Source organism: Haliotis rubra, unplaced genomic scaffold, assembly GCF_003918875.1.
Source record: "Haliotis rubra isolate DU_JTF1 unplaced genomic scaffold, ASM391887v1 Scf497, whole genome shotgun sequence".
NCBI classification, from domain to species: Eukaryota; Metazoa; Mollusca; class Gastropoda; order Lepetellida; family Haliotidae; genus Haliotis; species Haliotis rubra.
In genome coordinates, this window is record NW_025767187.1 from 404,288 (window position 1) to 428,330 (window position 24,043).

At 43.3% G+C, this 24,043-nt stretch overlaps 1 protein-coding gene across 2 annotated transcripts in view; it reads left to right on the plus strand.

Annotated features, from left to right (window-relative positions):
- LOC124291564 (polyadenylate-binding protein-interacting protein 1-like) overlaps nucleotides 1–24,043 on the plus strand; it is a 31,022-nt gene that overhangs the window by 290 nt on the left and 6,689 nt on the right. The window contains exons 2-8 of one of the 2 annotated variants that reach the window (XM_046728583.1): nucleotides 908–981; nucleotides 3,592–3,690; nucleotides 7,471–7,635; nucleotides 9,795–9,907; nucleotides 16,308–16,416; nucleotides 17,573–17,698; nucleotides 18,213–18,313. In XM_046728583.1, coding sequence (XP_046584539.1) covers nucleotides 908–981; nucleotides 3,592–3,690; nucleotides 7,471–7,635; nucleotides 9,795–9,907; nucleotides 16,308–16,416; nucleotides 17,573–17,698; nucleotides 18,213–18,313 — 787 coding nt within the window. The remainder of the gene's footprint in view (nucleotides 1–907; nucleotides 982–3,591; nucleotides 3,691–7,470; nucleotides 7,636–9,794; nucleotides 9,908–16,307; nucleotides 16,417–17,572; nucleotides 17,699–18,212; nucleotides 18,314–24,043) is intronic. The other variant, XM_046728584.1, reaches the window with a different exon arrangement.

Genomic DNA, 24,043 nt, shown 5'->3' on the forward strand with positions numbered 1-24,043 from the left:
GTAACCGACGTAATGCCCTTTTCATGAATATTGCCAAACCATAATAACGGTTATTATTTCATGGAAGAATGAAAATGCTAATTATTCAGTGTCATCCAAATGTGCTCCATTTGAATCTGAAAAGATTAACCAAAATTCATGTAATATCGTGTTAAGTACCACTGTTAAGTATCATTTGGTATTGTTTGAGCCATATTATTGTTTTCTATTCATCTGACAGATATGAAAGTACTATTTTATATGTTAGCAGTTGATAAGATTTGTATGTCTTCAGGTTATATGTTTGTGGACTACATTCTTTAACAACGGTGTTCACGCTCACTATTACAAGGGGCTTGTGTCACACAGACATTGTTAATACTCTGATGATTGCTTATGTTTAAGATAAAGATGTTTGTAATAAGTTAGTGACATACTGCCAAGTCCTATGTCATAACCAGAGATTTGGTTATGATATGTCAGTGTGATCAGTTTATGAAACAGTGAATATTGGAATACTTTTCAGCATGCTTTTTTGTAGTGCAAAAATTGTATCGAAATTACATTTATATTTTGTAAATTACTGTGTGGGACATTATTATTGAATCATTTGTGAAATATTATTTACCAGAAAGAGCATGACTATATTGTTCACTTTAGTGAGGACATTTTTCCAAATGAAATATCACTTCAGTTCGTATTTATGTTATCTGATTGAGCAAAGACCATGTGAAACATGCTACAGTCAAGGTGTAACTTCAGTTGACACATAAAACCCTCACCAAAATAGTCTGATGATGTATGTTGGATAGATTAAGATGTTTGTTTGTATTGTTCATACAGTTGTTTTTTTAAATAGTGTAAACATGAACAGCATCATACCAAGAATATGTAATATTCCTATAACTTAAGTGTTTGTTTTTTATAGGGGGAGGTCAGACGAAAGCCTCCAACTTGTCTGCAAGTGCTCCTGAATTTGTTCCCAGATTTGGTGGATCATCAGTAAGTCAATATTTATCTGATGATTCTGAAGAATATTGGTTGTATTTGTCACTGGAAGGCCGACTAGAACTTTCTTATTGAAAATAGGCATTAGAAGATTGATATTTTGTAACAGCTGTTATATGTGTTTTGTACAACAATCAATTCATTATTAATTCTGAAGCAGTATGTACCCTAAAACGTTTATGCCATATTGTTCATTGTTTGCATTGTTTTCAATAGATTTTAGTGATACATGTATTATCATGATTATTTGGACTATTACTAGGTGAGCTTACTAGACTAAACAAAATTGTTCTAGACTGAGGCTTGAGACTAGTGGCTAAAGTCAAACTGCACAAGAAATTCAATTATTTAGTTTTCATGCCTCTTTCTGATTCTCTTCTATGTTTTTATGTTTGTCTGTGCACTTTTTTGCCAAAAGCTTTTGTGCAATTCCTGATTCTAAATAGACATGACCATGTTGACCCTAAAATACATAGACTTATTAACTGTTAATGTTTAAAATATGACTGGCATCAGGTGGAAACATTATGACACGCTCCACTACATTCTCATGACCTATTTATTACACTATTGCAGAACTAAAAATTTTGTTGACTCACAGTCAAATTATAGAGCAAATAGGGTTGTGCAACAAAGAGAAAATGACCAGTCTTCCCATATGTGAGCGAAGCGAGCACAGGTTTGCAACGTGCTTCCCTCACTTCGGTTCGAAAAATATTTTTAATGTCAAAATAAAATATCGCCATCATCAAAGGTAGACACTCATTTCCTCACAGAGTTGTGCTCTCAGATTTCCAACCTCATATTTAATAATTACTCACATACAATATATTTAATTCAACATTTTAAGAGCCATTATGGCATGTCAAATCGTTCTTCGCCTCCATTACCCCTGCCAGATTCCAGTTCAACCTTTGCTCGCTTCGCTCGCATATGGGAAGACTGGTCATTTTCTCTTTGTTGCGCAACCCTATTTGAGCTACAATTTGCCTGTGGTTGACTCCAATCAATACATCCCAGAAAACTACTGACAACAGAAATACATGTAAGATGGGCATAGATCAAAGTTAAGAAAACCTTTTGTGAATTATCTCCCTTGGTCATCTCCTTTTCTTTTGTCCCATTACTCAACATGCTGAAGAGAGAAATCAATCTTTAAGTGTGTAACATAACATTCATCAAGTACATCTGTTGTTAAAATCACATGTTGCCAGTTTTTCCTTGTTTCTGAACCCTATACTATCTATTTAATTCACATAAAATAATATTAGGTAAGCTACGCAACCTGTTTTCCTTCTCCTCTATCACTTCAGATTGGTAATGCTGGCTTCATTTCAGAAACTGTTTTTAGCTGTTTTGAAAACAATAGCTGTCAGCCACCTTTTGTTTACAATGTATCAGTTGTGCAGATAAAAATCACAAGAAAAAAATAATCATCCCAAACTAGCATTTTCTCTTCTGTATAAGTGTCAATATATTTTTATCTAGCATGTGATTATTGAATTAAGGAGAAGCTGTTTTGGTATGATAAAGTAGTTGTTTGGCTTATTTTTCAAGCTGATATGGACTTATTCTTCAAGGCAAACTAACTTTCAGTTTGGTTACCATGGTTACTGATGCCCGGTGAGACTTTCTGTATTTATTAAATACAAACACAGGAGCTCTTTGGTCCCTGAATATACCAAACATTTTTCTTAATTTCAGAGCAGATCCACATTTTACATAGATGTTTTTACTCAAGATATTCCTAAAAATTCAAATGCCCCAAACACTCACTGTTGATTTTCTGCAATAGTGTAAGTTTCCACCCAAACTGTAACTTTAGGAAACATTTTTAAGAAAATTCAAGTAATAATTTCAGCTTTGGAAGGAAAGAAATTAAGCACTAAATTGACAAATGAGTATGAAATGAAGGGGTTGCGTGTTACTGTTAACTGACTGACTGACTGACTGAGTTTGGTTTTACGCCGCTTTTAGCAATATTCCAGCAACATCACGGGGGGACACCAGAAATGGGCTTCACATATTGTACCCATGTGGGGATTCGAACCCGGGTCTTCGGCGTGACGAGCCAACGCTTTAACCACTAGGCTACCCCACCGCCCTGTTACTGTTAACTTGGCTATTGTACTTGGCTGTACATATAGTTTAAGAACTTATAAGAAAGATGCCAGTTGCATATGTGATCATTAATTTGTTAAGTGAAGATAGTAATACTGCAGTAGCATTCATTTTCTGCTTTAAAAGTACTGGACTTTGGGCCTAATGCTTCATTTGTTAGACACTTGATATTTACTTGTTCCAAGGGAGATAATATTTTCTGAAACACTATCTTCTAATAATATTGCAGTTTTGTTTCTGTCATTTTTTACTAGCCATGAACAACATCACTTAAGCATAGACAATTGTTGTACTAGTCTTGTAAGCAAATCATTTTTTGTATACACGTGATGTAAGTTTTAATCATTTTAGGGGGGGGGGACTACTTTTAAAACAAAAAAATAACCTTCAACCTAACTGCAATTCCAGAATATAATCTTTTTTGGTTTTCATTTGTTGCCCTTGTGTGAATATCAAGTGACAGCACTGCTGACTTTGTTGTAGGGTCGATCTGGCTATAAGCCCCCCACACTGTCCGCTTCCGCCCCTGTGTTTGTGCCCAGACAGCAGATGAGTGCTGATGTGTACTCACAACCTCAGCAGGTAGTACTCATTCCTTCTCCACATGCATGCACAAGTACAATCAGAATGCAGGCCAAACTCGTGGTCTGTAGATTATTCGAGGTAGAGTTATTGCACATACACAAATGGATTTACTTTGTCATATTGGTAATGTATAATAATCAATTTATTTTAGTGTTGATGAAGGGTATAGTCAATTTGTTTACTTTGATCTTTGGTCAAGTACTGTGCAAACTGTTTGATTGCATTTTTCAAGTTGGTAAGTGACAGTAGATGCAAGATAGTTCATGGAGGAATACTTCTGTTTTCTATTATGATGCTACATGCTGGTATAGAACTTGTACATTTGTCTTGCTTGACAATGGTGCAGTGATCTGTCCCACAACTTCACATCATAATAGAGTAAAGAAGTTGTCTTCCAAATGTTAATGCTATTGTTGCAATAGTTCGTAAGTCCATGGATACAGGATGATGGAGGAATGTTGTGCAACACAAAAAACTTGTGGGATTCAGAATTAAAGCTTGTTCCCAGCAACCTGTGCTTTTTGTAAGATGTCACCAAGTGGATCTGATAGTGTAGATGAGTGACTTGGTTCATTGTGTGCATGTAACAATTGCAACTGATAGCAGCTGTAGGTGAAATACTGTTCAGTGATAACTCCAAAGGACTCGTACAAGACTCTGTGTGAAAAACGGCATGAAGTTTTCGTACAACAGATAAAATTCAAGCGGTGGTCATTAACAAGCCATTGTATCTGAAAAGGTCAGGTAGTAGATGTATGCTATGGATACATGGTGATTCTCTGGACTAAAATAGTTACCTATTTCGAAATGCATAAATGGAGACATATATCCCAACTTTAATAAAGTTAATGGTTTGGGTGATGTATTTATTTTGCCATCACAGATGACGACTATCTGAGCTTATGCTTATTTGAGTGCTTTCATTGCCTTGCCACTATTTTCATTACATTCAAAATTGCTCAAACCGTACTTATTGAAAGAACTTTTGTAAGATTGTTTTCTTTGCCAGTGCAATATTTATGATCATGCATTTGGATGTCTGCTATTGAGGTAAGATTAACTAGGTCTGTCCTGCAACAATTCTGTTAGAAATTGTCCCTTTCGAACTGTGCATGTTGTATGGATGAGGATGATGTATGGATGGGGTGCTCAGTAGGGTTGGGTATTGCCAAAATTTTCGTATTGCGATATATTGTGATATGTGTTGGCGTATTGCAATATGTATTGCAATATATTGTGAAAGTGTAGCACATGATTTAAGGTAATTAAACTATTGTTTCCTTTCTTTTGAAACAATGCCACTGGCCACTCAAATGTAATTACAAGAGATCAATTCAAAATGTTTCCAAATTGAAGACTTCGCTTTTAAGTTTGGAACTCGAGAAAAAGTGTCTGCAGCTTCGTCCGCCATTTTGGTTTGTTTATCCTTACAACGAGTGCCGTTACCAAACTATTTTTTTATCTATATAGTTTAAAAGTCACACAAATGCAATTATATGACCAATAAACATTCTCAAAACTATTACTGTGTAATAATATAAAGGAAATACAAATGGTATTAGTAGTTTTGACAACATCATGAAAATTACCGATCGTCATCGGGTGAACCGGTTAGCGAAAAGTGTACCGCAATATATTGTATTGTGAAGTTCGAATTGCAATATACCGGTTAACCGGTATTATAGCCCACCCCTAGTGCTCAGGCCAAGTGATTGGGGGATTGTGCAGGATGAGGATGGTGCATGGATAGAGTGCCCAGGCCAAATCATGGAGGGGTGGGGGATTGTGCAGGATGAGGATGGTGTATGGATAGAGTGCCCAGGCCAAGTCATGGAGGGTGGGGGATTGTGCAGGATGAGGATGGTGTATGGATAGAGTGCCCAGGCCAAGGTGATTGGAGGGATGGGGGGATTGTGCATGATGAGGATGGTGTATGGATAGAGTGCCCAGGCCAAGCCAAGTCATTGGAGGATGGAGAGGGATTGTGCATGATGAAGGTGGTGTATGGATAGAGTGCCCATGCCAAGTCATGGAGGGGTGGGGGATTGTGCATGATGAGGATGGTGTATGGATAGGGTGCTCAGGCCAAGTGATTGGGTGGGGGATTGTGCAGGATGAGGATGGTGTATGGATAGAGTGCCCAGGCCAAGGTGATTGGAGGGATGGGGGGATTGTGCATGATGAAGGTGGTGTATGGATAGAGTGCCCAGGCCAAGTCATGGAGGGGTGGGGGGATTGTGCATGATGAAGGTGGTGTATGGATAGAGTGCCCAGGCCAAGTCATGGAGGGATGGGGGGATTGTGCAGGATGAGGATGGTGTATGGATAGAGTGCCCAGGCCAAGTGTGATGGAGGGATGGGGGGGATTGTGCATGATGAAGGTGGTGTATGGATAGGGTGCCCAGGCCAAGTCATGGAGGGTGGGGGATTGTGCATGATGAAGGATGGTGTATGGATGTGGTGCTCAGGCCAAGGTGATTGGGTGGGATGGGGGATTGTGCATGATGAATGTGGTGTATGGATAGAGTGCCCAGGCCAAGGTGATTGGAGGGATGGGGATTGTGCATGATGAGGATGGTGGTGCATGGATAGAGTGCCCAGGCCAAGTCATGGAGGGGTGGGGATTGTGCATGATGAAGGTGGTGTATGGATGTGGTGCCCAGGCCAAGTGATTGGGTGGGATTAGGGGGATTGTGCATGATGAATGTGGTGTATGGATAGAGTGCCCAGGCCAAGGTGATTGGAGGGATTAAGGTGATTGGGGATTGTGCATGATGAATGTGATGTATGGATAGAGTGCCCGGGCCAAGTCATGGAGGGGTGGGGGGATTGTGCATGATGAAGGTGGTGTATGGATGGGGTGCTCAGGCCAAGTGATTGGGTGGGATTGTGCAGGATGAGGATGGTGTATGGATAGAGTGCCCAGGCCAAGTGATTGGAGGGATGGGGGGGATTGTGCATGATGATGGTGGTGTATGGATGAGGTGTTCAGGCCAAGTGATTTTGGGGTGGGGGATTGTGCAGGATGAGGATGGTGCATGGATAGGATGCCCAGGCCAAGTCATTGGTGGGAGATTGTGCTGGGTGAGGATGGTGTGTGGATGGGGTCATCACCTTTTTTACTTAAGTTTTTGGTCACTGGTTTGTCTGGCCTATTAAGAAACATTCACTGATTTCAGGTCAAGAAGACACAATGACCTGTTTCCTAACTAGTGTTAACTGAACTCGAGACTCGTATACATTTTCTATAAGGAACATTTCTCTCTCTGAAGTAGGCTATGTTCTGTGCAGAATTGCCCATTAAGAAGCTTACAAGTAGATAATGTGAAACAGTGTTAGGAAAGTAAATGTTAGTATTTGTATGGTGAAAAGGTTTTATGGTGCAAGTGTCTATAAATCCAAGTTAGGTTTTAAAATTATTTCTGTTCCTTCAGTAGACTTCACTTCACATCATCTACATAGATTCAATGTCTGTCTCTCAGTATCTGACAACCCTTGAAAGATGTTGATGTAAGGTCATGTCAGGTTAACCTAGTATGCAAAGTATCCACAACATAGCTAGCCTATTATTTTTTCCATTTTCAACAGCTCGTTTACTTTTTTGTAGTTGAAATTCAGAAACTTTCCAGATGTACTACCCAAAATGCTCAGTATATAGATCACCTGACATAACATGTGATGGAGTGTGTTTGGGATCGAATGGAGATATACAATATTTTGCAACAAGCGATTTGATTTTAGTGAGATGTACACTGATGACATTTGATCTTCTCTCAGATTGACTATGATCCCGTCCTGGAGGAATTCAAACAGACATTGAGGATACTGAACACCAGTCCCGGCAATGTGGAAGAGTACATGCGACCCTTGTGCGAGAAGTTCAGACATGGGGTCACCACTTCTGAACACCTCGCAGAGATAATTGACGTATTATTTCTCCAGGTGAGTTTCTTCATTATTCATGGACAAACAAAACGCAGTGACACTTATAATCTGGACAGTACTGTTTCTAATGAAAATTAAGCATGGTTACACCAGTGTCTGCTACGATTCACTCACAGTTTTAGTTAATCAAACCTTATCATGAATCAATTCATTATTTGCAATCTAATATTCATGAAGTTTGGAAAAGTAGTGATTTTACTTGAATTTGGGTTTATTTATCAAAACAAGATATGCAGCATTCCTGTATTTTGAATTTTATAGTAATGTGGTCATGGGTCAATGTTGTGATAAATTAACACTGTCAGCATGGTCAAAACATGAAATAATTATTTCGTTTTTTATGCCCCCGCCATATATGGCTGGGGCATATAGGGTTACCCTCGGTGTCCGTCCATCCGTCCGTACGAAACAGGGAATGTATTCTATCCACTTCTCCACCATAACCGCTCTGTGGAATTCAATGAACTTATTATACATGGGCTTTCTTGGGACTCTAATGGTTTGCATCTCATATTTTGTTTTTGTATTTTATTGGTTTTTTTTGTAAGTTTAGAGACATTTGAACTTAGGTACATTTTGCTGAATTTCTCTATGATGATAGTGTAATAGGGGATGAAGTCTATCCACTTCTCCACTAAAACTGCTCAACAGAATTGAATGAACTTCTACATGTCTTTTGTAGGGACTCTAAAGGTGTGCATTTCATAATTTTTTATGCAATTTCTGAATTTGGTCACTTTTACAGATGTTTGAACTTAGTTGAATTTTGTTCTATTCAGCCAGTGTTCGTTCCATCCAACAGGGGGTGTACATTATCCACTTCTCCTCAAAAACTACTTTATGGAATACATTTAGATTAAACATGTGCTTTATAGGGACTCTAAAGGCGTGCATCTCATATTTTGATTTTGTATTTTATTTATTTTTCCAATTTTAATGCCGTTTGAACTTAGATAAATTTTGTTGAATTTCTCTCTGGATATAGTGTTATAGGGAATGAAGTCTATCCACTTCTCCACAAAAGCTGCTCAGCAGAATTGATTGAGCTTCTATGTGTGTTTCATTGGGACTCTAAAGGTGTGCATCCCATACCTTGTTCATCCAATTTCTTAATTTTGTCACTTCTACAGATGTTTGAACTTAGTTGAATTTGGTTCTATTCATCCTGTTCGTCCCATACAACAGGGGGTGTACTTTATCCAGTTCTCCTCAAAAACCACTGCACAAAACTCATTTAGCTTACATATGTCTTTTATAGAGACTCTAAAGGTGTGTGCATCTCATATTTTGTTTTTGTATTTTATAGGTTTTTTTTGTATGTTTAGAGACATTTGAACTTAGATAAATTTGGTTGAATTTCTCTCTAATGATAGTGAAATAGGGGATTAAGTCTATCCACTTCTCCACAAAAAGTACTAAGCAGAATTGATTAAGCTTATACATGTGTTCCATTGGGACTCGAAAGATGTGTACTCAGTGTAGGGAACTCTTCCTACAGCAGCGGGGGCATCCGTGTCCTTGGACACAATTTTTTCTTGTATTTCACTGAATATATTGAATAATTCTGACTTTTTGTATTCGCTTTTCAATATTCATATTCAATGCCTTATGTTTGTGATGGGTATCATGGTCACTTCACATTGGATTCGTTGCAGCCCTCATGGCACATTCGTCTTCATAGTCATCCATAATACTGCTGTAATTTCACTCCTGTTAGTGCATTCAGCAGAACAAAGGTGTAACAAGGTCCTCACATGTCATTACAAACTGTAGCATATCCATATTCTGCTGGGGCAGTGGGGTAGCCTTTCGGTTAAAGCGTTTGCTCATCATGCCGAAGACCTGGGTTCAATACCCCACATGGGTACAATGGGTGAAGCCCATTTCTAGTGTTCCCAGCCATGATATTGCTGGAATATTGCTTAAAATCATACTCACTCACTCACTTTATTCTGCTTCAAAGTATATACATAATGAAGAAGAGGTCTACTCCAATAACAGAAAGCATGTGTTTTCCTTAAATGGTGGCTTGAAGCACATCGAACATGGTACATTCATATCACTTATTACAAACTTAAATTGGAATTGTGTGTTGGATTCCTGTTTATTTACAAATTAGGTTAGGGTGTCTTGTATGTATTTTTGGCATTTTTCAGAGTGTTGCTGAGGCCAATTTTCGATACACAGGGGCCAGAATATGTCAACAGATATGCAGCAGACTCAAAGATCACGCTTTGTTCAATACATTCAGGAATGCCTTTTTGAAAAGGTATGTTTTAGCATAGCAAATGGTTTCATAAGTCCAGTATTGATTAGAAACTGTAATATCATGGCATTTCCACTAAACCTGAGTTGTCAAGATTTTTACATGACTATGAAGTATATCTTGTCATACTTAAGATCTTTTCATGTGTATATATATTTATTTTTCCTTATCCTGACTCATGTATTATTGCTTGTCTCCTTCCTTTCCCGAATGTTAGTGGAACACTTGTATCTCCTTTTTGAAGCTCCCTTTCAAAATAGCAGACGTAAAATCACTACTCACCATGAGTTATGTCCCTCTGGTTTTGGCGGGAAAACAGCGCCACCTGTCTTCCCACGCTTTACTCTCTCCTTCTTCGCCCTAGTGGACGGTTGGGAGAGCACCTGTGTCTCCAATACGGCACTGTATCCTTTGATTAATTAGTTATTTTCCCTATAAGTTACCTTATAAGGTTTTAGGGAGTATCCTTCTACAATATGGTTTGAAATTTATTCGTAATTTGACTGTTTATTCATGGCTTTTACGTGATTGTTCAGTTTGTTTACATTTCATGAAAACCTGTTTTCGTTGCAGGTTAGGTTCTCTGCTGCAGACCCGCATTTATTGTGCCCTAGTTGCACAGCAACATGTACTTCCAGCTCTCGCTGTAAATTGTGTCAGCATTTAACAAATTTGGAATTTAATAATTATTATTTTTTCTGTGCTTAGACGGCTAGGGATAAATCCAGACGGCTGTTACAAGTCATGGCTAACCGGCTGAGTCCCTAAAGAGCTGTTTGTCGTTGTCACACGACATACTACCATCCAGTGACCTGCGAGGCGTCTTCAGAAGATGGGTGGGATGAAGTCCGCCATTACGTCGAAGAAAGATCATCTACGTCCGGACAACTCCTCAACCCATACGAAGAAGAAGAGGTCATCTTTGTCGCAGAAAAGCCTTATACTACTAAGGCTTCAACGAGATCTACTGGGGGTTCATCGCAGACTACAAAGGACTTTCGGCCGAGATCGTCGTCCCGATGGAAGAAATAGGCTTGTACGAAGAACCGCCTATCCTCATCCCAGAGATACTGCATAAGAAGAAGACGCAGGCCTCAGCAACGGTAACGTCAGCAACATTATCAACGCAGTCTGAGTTACCTTCTACACTGGCAGCAGGTACCAATGAGGTACAGCGATCCCTGGACCATATCGCTACCCTATCAGATGCGTCATCTCTACAATCATCGCAGACATTCAACCCCCGGGACCTTCATGCAGCAATTCTCCCAACAGATGATGGACCTGATGGAGAAGCGCTTCGCGCAGGGAAAGACCTTGCATGATGATCAGGCAGCCGCCTCTCATGCTCAAGTCATCAACCGACAAGAGGAACCAGTGCTGCACGAAGGACCCCACACCGGTGGTGCCTCTGAGATATCTACAAGAGGTTCTAGCTCTAGGACTAAGAGCAGACCTACCCTGCATGACGTCAACGAACCTGCGCGAAGGAAGGGACATTCATCCGACCAAGAAAGAGCCTCGCATGACGGATAGCCAGACGGCTCTCATGCCCAAGTCATCAACCTCAGAGAGGATCCAGAGCTGCACGAAGGACCCCACACTGATGATACATCTTAGAGGCCTACCAGAGAATCTAGCTCTAGGACTAAGAGCAGATCTACGCTACGTGACGTCAGCAAACCTGCGCGCGGGACGGCACACTCTTCAGAACCAATGAGATAGTCATCAGATGATGAGGCTAATGAAGAACCTTCACGCAGGCTACCCACTTCACAGAGAAAGAAACCTACACCACCCAGAAGGTCTAGAGAGATGTCTCGGGAATCAGACCCTCAACAAAATCTCTCACCTGCGCGAAGGTCATCTGAATTATCTTCAAGGGCGTCAACAACACCTCGCAGATCGTCGCGGGATTCACCACTTAGGGATACATTGCCAGGAAGGCAATCCCGGCCTAGAAGACGCTCACCTACACGCAGGTCGCCATACAGATGCAGATCGCCACTTAGATCGCCACATAGATTACCACGTAGAGCGCCACGCAGATCACCACGCAGATCTCCAAGGATATTCAACCATCATATACCAGTGGACATGATACAGAGGGATGGCTAATGGACTGGACCTAGCATCACCCTCGAAGGAAAAGATCTTCGCCGCCGCAAAGACTGAGGGACACGTGTTGAAGTTTAAGAGGGGTACTCTTATCCGAAATTCATCACCAGCGCGGACCTTCAGACTGAATCCAGGACGGGATTCACATCGTTGAGAAATTTGGATAGATATATCTACATCAGAGGATAATAACGGGACTCATGGCCACATAGAGATCTTCACTTCTGTACAGATCTGCAGGTATTCACAGTGGCGTGGTTCAGCAGCAGCCTTGCTAAGGCTATGAAACTACAAAATCATCAACGACTCCCTGTGTAGAATTTACAACAAAGTTGAGCATCAACTCTACAAGGACCTGTGTGTTTCAACACAAAGAGGGTAATTTACGACGCTTCATTGAGATCGATGAATGCAGTCTACAAGTAGCAGCACTGAGAAGGTGTAGACTTCAGCTGATCATCTGTATAAAAGGACGACTGCAGTATCTTCAGGACTGAAGTAACAGTCACAGCAGCCAGGAAAACAGCCTACCTACATCGGTATTACGCGGCGAAAATTATCGCGCGTTTACCAGTCAACCCTCTATACACATGGTTACTCGTGTAACTCCGGAAGGCTTTGGACAAGACCGGGTGTTGATAAGATATCAACGGCGGCACTTGATTCTACAAGGACCTTTTTGCTGCTACACCGGTGACGTCACATCGCAGGAAGCTAAAGGAATCAAAATGCTTCATTTTGATTGGACCATGAGAGGCAATGCCCTGCGCAGAAGGCGGACGTAGTTCACATATCAGGAAATGGGTTACAAGTGACAACAACCTTTCAACGAGGGAGGAAGGCCTCAATTACAGTCCAGTTAGACGGGACCTACGTGATTTGGCTGCCTTCACGGGGTTAGAGACCTTCCCTGTCAGCATTGAAGACGATTCATCAGGCGAATTGCAGCAACATACGTTGGACGGACTTTTGGTGATTGGCAGCCAGTCAACTTTATATAGACTTCATAACGATGGCAGTCACAGAGTCGGACATTGCTTCATTTCCCTTACGGACACGGCAAGGGTTCACGATCATTGGATCTAGATACAAGCCATTGTATCTCAAGCGCTACTCTCTCCGTTATTACTACGAAGCTGGCAGAGCCTACTCAGTCCTCAAGTCGGAACTGGAGCCCACACAGGTCTTCGTGAATGTACATCTGGACGAACTGGACCCCTTCGGACTCCCGGACAGACTAAAACCATATCTAATATGGTGGACTCAGAGATCGAATATTTGCGGAGGCACCTAATTAGCAGAGCCGGAGTGCAAGACGCATCTCTATGTGGACGCATCTCTCCAAGGTTGGGGAGCACACCTCGACAACGAAGTGTCAGCTGGGAAATGGACCATAGAGGAGAAAGATCTGCACATCAACATGCTGGAAATGAAAGCAGTGATAAACACCATACTCCACTGGACCAGCATTTTGAAGAATGCTCATCTGACGGTACATACGGACAACTCCACAGTGGTGTTCTACATAAACAGACAAGGATCAACAAGGTCGGCGAACCTTCTGGACCTCTGCTTTCAACTGTTCAGCATAATAGACAATCTGAACATCCACATAAGAGCATGCCACATTCCAGGAGCCAAGAATGTGATAGCAGACGCACTATCTCGTCCAACGCAGCCATCCCCAACAGAATGGATGCTACATCCAGAGATCTTCAAACAGATCATACAAGAGATGGGAGAGCCACTAATAGATTTTGCCACAAGATTCAACAATCAACTGGTAACATTCGTCTCGCCAATACCAGATCCACGAGCATGGGCAACAGATGCTCTAAGCATCTCTTGGGAAGGACTAAACGCTTACGCGTTTTCACCACCAGCTCTAATACCGAAAGTGTTGCAGAAAATCAGTCAGACGAAGGACCTGCAACTGATTTTGGTCGCGCCTTACTGGCCAGCGAGAATATGGTTCCCCATTCTCATACAAGAACTAGGACCGCCTCAACTGCAACTACCAGAGTTGACGAACTTGCTAGTACATCCACACACAAAGCAAGCACACGGCAGCCCAGAGGTGTTCCGACTACACGCGTGGACCATATCAAGGCGTGCTTGAATAAGAGAGGATATTCCGCCAGAGCAGCGGTCACACTAGCTTTACGCATGTCAACACGCAGCTAGTACGACGACAAGTGGCGAAGCTTCGAGACCTACGCTTTGAAGACAGACTTCACAGCCATAAAAGCGACACACCCTCAAGTGGCGGACTATCTTTGTCACCTAAGACAAACGAAGCGGTTAAAAGGGTCAACACTTTCAACATACCTAGCGGCATTGAGCTCAGTTATCACTATGAGGACGATTGTAAAACTGACGAAGGTACCAGAGTTACTTGCCTTACTACGCTCTTTTAAACTGGAGGACCAACAACAGAGATTTAGAGCTCCGACGTGGGACCTCAACATAGTTCTATGGCATCTCACCAGTGACGCTTATGAACCATTAGATAGGACATCTTTTGAGTTCTTGACGCAGAAAACTCTATTCCTGATCGTCTTAGCAACAGCAGCAAGGATGTCGGAAATCCATGCTCTGGACTTTGAGAGGACACGATTTGATGAAAATCGAAACATCGTGCATATGGGACTGAGATGGGACTTTATAGCAAAGAATCAACTGCCAGGTCAACCGGACAGACAATTCCACGTCCCCGCACTATCGTCAGTCCTTGGATCACAGGATACGCAGGACCTATCCTTGTGCCCAGTACGAGCATTGAAAGTCTACCTACAAAGATCCAGACCAGGAGACGGAAATTCAAGCGTCTTTTCGTCCCGATATCGACAGCGACACAGGCGGAGGTCTCCCCGACTGACGATATCAATCTGGATCAGAACTGTCATACTACGGGCCTACAAAGCAGCAGGACTTGATCCTCCAAGAGCCTCCAACCCACATGAAGTTAGAGCTCTGGCGTCAACACTCACTCTACATGGGAATTGCTCTATCAGGACGATAATGGAGGGCTGCTTCTGGAAATCGGACATGGTGTTTGCCAACCACTACCTGAGAGACATCGCCACCGAGGACGTCTCAGGCATTCACCATTTCGGCCCACTTGTTGTAGCACAACAATTGACAGTTCCACAGAGGCGCTGAGACAGAGTCTCGCCCTTTTATCACATGACTTGCAAAAGCCTACACTCAGGAGAGTTACAGCTTTAGAGTCCATATGCAAGTCTAAGACAGACTAGCATAAGTCATAAGACCCAGTACTTGTAAGGACATACTCGTACAGGAAAGGGTCGCTTCTCCACTTGATGCTCGCATCAAGAGATGGAGTTGCAAAATCCACATAAAATGTAAACAGAAGCAAGAACCAAAAGTTTACAATTGTGGTCCCCCCATCAGAGAAAGCTGGAAGTAAAGGGTTACAGCAGCAGCAGAGCCTAGCAGTAAATTAGAAGTGCTACCAGGAAGTTCCCATAGGGGGGTATGCAAGACGTAAATCACTTATTGGAATCCAGAAGTGGCTTGTCCCACCACCAGATCCGACGGATTCTACAAGCAATAATACATGAGTCAGGATAAGGAAAAATATGTAATTTTCTGAGTAAAATTGATATTTTATACTTATCCTGACTCATGAGGTAAGCCCTCCCAACCTCCCGGCTATGCACTTTGGATTTCCCTGTAAATCGAAGTGTCGGGCTAGCTATTCGGAGAGAGTGAATTGTGGGAAGACAGGTGGCGCTGTTTTCCCGCCAAAACCAGAGGGACATAACTCATGGTGAGTAGTGATTTTACGTCTGTTATTTTGAAAGGGAGCTTCAAAAAGGAGATACAAGTGTTCCACTAACGTTCAGGAAAGGAAGGAGACAAGCAATAATACATGAGTCAGGATAAGTATAAAATATCAATTTTACTCAGAAAATTTTACTCTTTTCATACTTAAGATATGTTGAAGTATGTGACCTATTCAATAAAGTGGTATTATTGTGTGATGAATGTAAAAATGAAAGAAGTTCTTTTACGAAGCTATTTGCGGTGCTGAAAACTATTTCTTAATTATCATAACTTTGAAGTGATTTCCTGATGTGATGGGTTTCTTTATTATTAACGAGCATGGCCACTCAGCATATGCCATTTTATTACGGGATTCACATGAAATATGATGTCTGAATAAACTACAATAAGTGAACACTTGTTGAATAATCTGTTCATCCTGAGATCTGTTCATCAATCTAATTCTTTCTAACAGATGTTACAATGTTCATTTCAGATGTCAGAAACAATATGAAAAACGAGAGCTGCTGGTCACGCTTCCAGACAAACTTGATGAACTGACTGGTTTCACGTTATTTATGGGGGAATTATTCCTAAACTTGGAGGTAATAACACTTTTATGTGTTTGTGTTTGGAATGATAATATATCATCTTTGCATTGTATAAGCTGAATTATTGCATACTTTGTGATATGAGATAAATGTTGTGTCTGGTCTCTATCTTTTAAGCTCAGCTGCATTTTAGATTCTGTTGTGTTGTTTGATCAAGACTTGTTTGCCTTCTGTCCTATGCGCTGGATGCACAAACTCACCTCCTGAGAGTTTTGGGGGCTTCAGGCAAACTCCTCACTGAAACACAAGTTGCATGAAGAAGGGCTGGCTAAAAGACTAATAATTGGAAATATCGTACATGGGAATCATTATTAATGAAAATTGGTATGAAAATTGTGTAATAGATAATATTGTACATGATCTATTGGGATAAAGTAATTGTTAAATTTATTCAGAAAATATTCTTTATTCATGGGCTGCTCCTAAAGTATGTTTAGGATGGTATTTTGTTAGTATTCCAAGCCTACATGTCACCACTCACCACTGATGTGAAATATGTTGACTTCTTTCAGATTTTTTAGTCATTTTTGCTCAAAGTTAATTCTCTCATATTTATCAATAATCGGTCGATTTTCATTTACTGACGATCGATCTCTATGATCCATTGACAGCCATCCCCAGCACGTAGTGTAGTCTTCGTCCTTTGACTTTGCTTGAAATATGGCCCGGCTTACCCAACAATGAATGGGTACCTACGTAGTTAGTGATGTAATTGTATACCCGAAAACTTAATGTAAAAGGGCCGATGGGGTAGCCTAGTGTTCTGGGGCTTTTCACGAAGCAACCTTTACTAAGATTAACCTTAACTCCCATTCTTTAACATTGCACTAAGGTTAACTTAGTGACTTACGTTCACCTTAGTGCTTTGTGAAAGGAGGCCCAGATGTGTATAAGATGTGTATAAGTGCTTCTGAAGATATTGTGTGTCTTGCATTCTATACCATTGTTGGGAGAATTTCAGCAGTATCAGAAGTCTAGACACCAGAAATGGGCTTCACACATTGTACCCATGTGGGGAATCTAACTTGGGTCTTCAGTGTGACAAGGGAACTCTTTAACCACAAGGCTACCTCACTTTTCCTGTGTGTGAGGACACTGAACACATATAACCATACTCACTTGCTCATTCCCTGTCTTGCTTTGTGCACAGGTTCCATCAACAGATGGAAGAACAACGAAGATGAAAATCCTTCCAAATATTTTGAAAGATCTGGTTCTCACATTGTTATCCCAACCTGGCAAAGAGACAGTCAAGTGTTCCTGTCAATTGCTCAAGGTAACTGACATGGAAACTTTTCAGTTTACGAGCCAAATCTGGCTCTTAGCACCATGTGGATTTTCATGGTGTTATAGGGAAAATTACTACCCAAATTTACTAGACCAATTAGACGGCCTCTGATTTAGGACTAGAGGCTGAAGTCACACACAGTAATAAATCGACAGACAGATAAATAATGTTTACTTCAAACAAATGGAAGTCTGCTTGTGGGAACTTAGTAACAATGGACACACTTATTATCTGAGCCTAGTTTCTTACATTTTGTTATCATTTCGTTGTTAGCATGTCGCTGAAGGATATTCGCTACCTTATCAGTGCCTGTGCATAAGAAAATACTTTTTCTTCTCAGCAAACAATGTCATCGTATGCTCATGCTGTTGATCACTGGATTGTCTGGGGGGAGGGTGGACATTGCCATGTTAGTCGCAAACATTTGTTTTTGCTAGATTTCTTTGTCAGCTGTGATATTTCCAACTGAGACTGCAGGAATAAGTTGTGTTTGTGTTCACAGCTTGTTGGTGCAAGCATGGAGGACATGATGGAACCAGCTGATCATTTCGATGAAGTATTTTCTCAATTACAACTCGTTATGCAATCAAGGTCGCTAGAAGAGTAAGTTAATACCGGAAACCAGTAGTACACAGGTTTATCATTTGATTTCCTGAAGTTCATTCTTTATCATATAAGCATAAAATTGATGAAATACATAAACAGATACTCTTAAAGCATTGTTCCAAGAAAAGGATATGGATTAGCATTAAAGAAAATTGGAGCTATCAAAAACACTACTGCTTACTATTATCCTTTGAATAGAAATCCATGTCAACAATAAAGAAGCATGACCGAGTATTGTGATCGATATATATAATTTTTCCTTATCCTGACTCATGCTTTTTGCTTGTCTTCTTCCTCTTGCGAACCTAGTGGAACACTTGTATCTCCTTATTGAAGCTCCCTTCAATAAAACATACATAAAATCACTACTCACCAGAGTTATCCCTGTTTCCGTTTTGGCGGGAAAAGTGGCGCCACTGTTCTCCCACGCTTCACTCTCTCCTTCTTCGCCCTGTGAGCAGGTTGTGAGAGCGCCTGTGTCTCCTATACGGCACTATATCCTTTTATTATTTAGTTAGTCCCCCTCTATTATACTTCATAGAGGTTTAGCTAGTATCTTTCAACAATATGGTTTGATATTTAATCTTATTTAGCACTGTTTATTCACGGTTTAGTCTGTGTTTGTTCAGTTGTTTACATTTTCATGAAAACCTGTTTCAATTGTAGATATCGTTTCTCTGCTGCTGACCCTCATCAACTGTGCCCTAGCTGCACGGTACCATGTTCTTCCAGCTCGCGCTGCATTTATTGCCAGCATTTAACTAAATCTGCATTTAATAAATACCTTTTTTGTGTCCTTAGGAGTGCTGCAGATAGGTTGAGACGGGTTGATCAGGTCATGACAGATAAACCAGCTGAGTCCCTCACCAGTCAACTGATGTCTGACGACCCCCTTCCGTCTGGTGTTACGCTGGAGTTTCCCTCGGCGGAGGGGCGTGGGATGGTGTCCGCCACCTCCAAGAAGAGACCTGCTACTCCGGACGTCCCTTCGTCACAGCCTAAGACTAGGAAGTCGTCTTCTACCCAGCGCCGGCTCCGCACCCCCAGGGCGTCGACCACCTCCACGGGGAAGTCAGTGCAGACGACACGGACCTTCTCAGCCGAGATTGTCCGGTTGACGGAACTGTGACTCTACGATGACCAGCCGATTGTCATCCCAGAGATTCATCACAAGAAGAGACCAGTCTCAGCTACGGTGACTTCAGCGCAGATCTCCACGCAACCCGAGGTATCTACGCTGATGACAGATGAGCGATCTGTGGGCCACATCGCTACCACCGCAGAAAGGGCAGCGCTACTACCACCGCAGACATTCAACCCGGGGGACTTCATGCAGCAGTTTTCCCAACAGATTATGGAAATGATGGAGCAGCGCTACGGCCTGGAGAAGAGATCACAGCCAGCCCACAGAGATGACCCGAGCCTTGGTGAAGGCTCCAACGCAGTCGACTCTTCTGAGGGGCCATCCATCAACGTGACGTCTGGCAACAGATCTACTCTTCAGGACCAGCCTGCGTGAAGGTCGATTCAACCATCCCCTGCGGCGGACTCGGACGATCAGCATCCGCGAAGGCCCTCACAAAGGACGACTCGGTCATCCCCTGCTACGGATTCAGACGATCAGCATTCGCAAAGGCACTCGCGAAGGAAGACTTGCCCATCCCGGATACGGAATCGGACGACCAGCATTCGCGAAGAAGCGGCTCCGCGAAGGACCAGTAAGCCTATCCCCAGATGCGGACTCAGATGATCAGTATTAGCGAAGGCACTTTCGCGAAGGGGTACAGATACAGTATCCAAGAGATCTTCCGCATCGCGCAGATCGTCAAAGGGATTCACCGAGGCATTACGTTCAGCTCATCTCCGGCGCAGGTCTCCACGCGGGTCATCCTACAGGCGCAGATCGCCGGGCCGATCTCCGCTGGAGTCTCCACGAAGGTAAGCCCCGAAGTCTCCAGCGCAGGAGTCTCACACAGATCCCGCGGTCGCATAAAGGTCTCCACCTAGATCACCATCGGAGGAGGATCAACGTCCCTTACTCAGCACTCCTGTCACTGAGGACGACGGCGGGATCATCTTCTCGGACTCTGAAATCACGCTACTGGATGGCCAACGGTCTAGACTTGGCGTCACCCTCTAAGGACGATAATACGGCTCATACCTATCTCATGCAAGATGATGATGTTGACACGATCACTCTCCCGCTGATGGATCCCATCGCAGCGGTCCCAGACAACTTGGACGCAGCCTTCAAGAAAGCCACGAAAGCCCAGGCGCCGCATCTGCCACAGTTCAACGCCAAAAAGTTCTCTTCCCACAACATGGATCCGTTCCTGAAGGCACAGGACATCGATGAGAACTTTAAAGTCATCAGTGATGCCAAGGCCAAGTCTTACAAAATCGAAGACAAGAAGTTGGCACAAGTCGAAACTATGACCAGGCGGAAGTTCTTCGGCCTCAACAGATCAGATCAAGATCCGAGACTCTACTGCGGAAGAAGACAGGATGATATACTCGGCCCTCCTTATGCAGAAGAAGGACCAACAGTTTATGAAAGACCATCTCTCATCCATCTCCGCAGCGCTGAGACTAGCACGTCGACAAGGTCTCCTCGCCTCCTGCAGTTGGAGTGAGCACTTCACCAAGTAACTCTACACAGCCCCGTGGTCAACTCCTTCCATCTTCGCTGGAGAGATCGACGAGGTTGCCAAGGAAGTTACCAAAGACTCTAGAGAGGTCCTCATGATCAGATCCATAGATACTCTGGCCAGCGTCATCAGGCAGACATCCCAGAGCTACTCGGGCAGGTCCAAGTTTCCCGGGATACAGAAAGCATGGGACAAGAAAGTGGGTTCCTCCAGAGGCGGAAAAGATTCCTTTTGTCGCCCAGCCGGCAATTACAGAGCAAGGTCCAGACGAGGCAGGGCACCCAGAGGCGCCAGGGATCATCGACGATGAAAGAAGGGTTCGGAACGACTGGAGTCTTCCACCCCCAGCCGTTCCTGTACAACCTTCACAAGTGGGTGGACGTCTTCAGCTGTACTGGGAAAACTGGGGAATACTTCAAGATCCGTTTGTATCCAGCATCCTAAGAGACGGATATTGCATACAACTACAGGCCTCTCCGCCGCTTCGAGTCGACCCTCACAAGTTCGATTTCCAGACCCATCAGATAGAGAAATTACGAGAGGCGGTCTCATCTCTACTAGTAAAGCGAGCCATAGAGGTTGTGGATCAAGCCAACATCACACCAGTTTTCTACTCCCCAGTTTTCCTAGTGCCAAAGAAAAACTCGAAAGAAAAGTTCTGACTCATCTACAATATGAGCACGTTCAACAGAGACTATCTAAGCAGACCTCCCAAGTTCCGCATGATACTACAACGTCAACTAATCCACCTCGTCCGTCCGATGGACTACATGGCCAGCATAGATCTACAGGATGCCTACCTGCATATTCCTGTACATCCAGACTCGAGGAAGTACCTCAGGTTTACACTGGACGGGCTACACTACCAATGGAAGGTCCTGCCATTTGGAATATCATCGGCCCCCTGGTTGTTTACAAGGGTGACGAAACCCATAGCCACATATCTACATCGTCGAGGTCTACACAGTGCCTTCTACCTCGACGACGGGATTCAAGTACATCATGATCCCAAGCGTCTCAGACTACAGTTGAACTTCACCATCAAACTGCTTACACAGCTGGGGTGGTTAGTGAATCTACTCAAGTCGGACCTAGAACCTACACAGGACCTGCAGTTCCTAGGCATCAGATTTCTCACGACGCAGAACCGCATCGTCGTACCAGAGGACCGATGGCTCAAGATTCAACAGACAATCTCACAAGCCCTACTCTCTCCGTGGCCACTACGACAATGGCAGAGTCTGTTGGGTCTCCTCACATCCGCACAAGACATGACAGCCAGAGGAAGATTACAGCTACGCCCGTTACAGGTCCTCATCAATGCTCATCTCGACGACCCAGACCCCTTCGGTCTCCCAGACTACCTCAGACCTCATCTACTATGGTGGTCCCAGAGATCGAATGTCTGCGAAGGCATCTATTTAGCAGAGCCGGAGTGCAAGACTGATTTGTATTTGGACGCATCACTCCAAGGTTGGGGAGCACACCTCGACAACGATGGGGCGGCCGGGAAATGGACCAAGGAAGAGAAAAGTCTGCACATCAACATGCTGGAAATGAAAGCAGTCGTCAACGCCATACTCCACTGGAGCAACATTCTACAGAATGCGCATCTCATGGTACACACGAACAACTCAAGAGTGGCGTTCTACATAAACAAGCAAGGATCAACACGATCATTGAACCTGCTGGACCTCTGCTTTCAACTGTTCGACCTAATCGACGATCTGAACATCCACATAAGAGCATGCCACATTCCAGGAGCCAAGAATGTCATAGCAGACGCCCTCTCCCGTACAACTCAACCATCTCCAACGGAATGGATGCTACATCCCGAGATCATCAAACAGATCATCAAGGAGATGGGAGCCCCTCTAATAGACCTCTTCGCCATACGCTTCAACAATCAGCTGACAACATTCGTCTCTCCAGTACCAGATCCACGAGCGTGGGCAATGGACGCTCTCAGCATATCCTGGGAAGGACTAAACGGGTACGCGTTTCCACCGCCAGCGCTAGTACCGAGGGTGTTGCAGAAAATCAGCCAGACCAAGAACCTCCAACTGATTTTGGTCGCGCCCTACTGGCCAGCGAGAGTGTGGTTCCCCATTCTCATACAAGAACTAGGACCACCACAGCTGCAACTACCAGAGTGGCCGAATCTACTAGTACATCCTCACACACAGCAGGCGCACGGCAACCCAGGGGCGTTCCAACTACGCGTGTGGACTGTATCAACGCGTGCTTGAACAAGAGAGGGTGCTCCGCCAGAGCAGCGAACCATTAGAGACAACATCCTTCGAATTCTTGACACATAAGACGCTGTTCCTGCTAGCCCTAGCAACAGCAGCCAGGATGTCGGAAATACATGCTCTAGACTACGAGAGAACACGCTGTGATGAAAATCAAAACACAGTGCATATGGGACTACGATGGGATTTCATCGCAAAGAATCAACTGCCAGGTCAACCGGACAGACAATTCCACGTCCCAGCATTATCCTCCGTCCTTGGACCACAAGATACGCATGACTTATCCTTGTGCCCAGTGAGAGCATTGCAAGTATATCTACAACGATCCAGAACTAGGAGACGCAAGTTCAAGCGACTTTTCGTCCCGATATCGACAGCGACACAGATGGAGGTCTCCCGCACTACGATATCAATCTGGATCAGAACTGTCATACTACGGGCCTACAAAGCAGCAGGACTTGATCCTCCAAGAGCCTCCAACCCACACGAAGTTAGAGCTCTGGCGTCAACACTCGCTCTACATGGGAATTGCTCACTCAAGACGATAATGGAGGGCTGCTTCTGGAAATCGGACATGGTGTTTGCAAACCACTACTTGAGAGATATCGCCACCGAGGACGTCTCAGGCATTCACCATTTCGGCCCACTGGTTGTAGCACAACAGTTGACAGTTCCACAAAGGCGTTGAGGGCGAAGTCACCAAGCTCTTTTATCACATGACTTACCAAGCCTACACTCAGCAGAGTTCTGCTTAAGTCTCAATGCGATCTAGCGACTAGTGATATGACCCAGTACTTGTAAGAATACTCGTACAGGAAAGGGTCGGC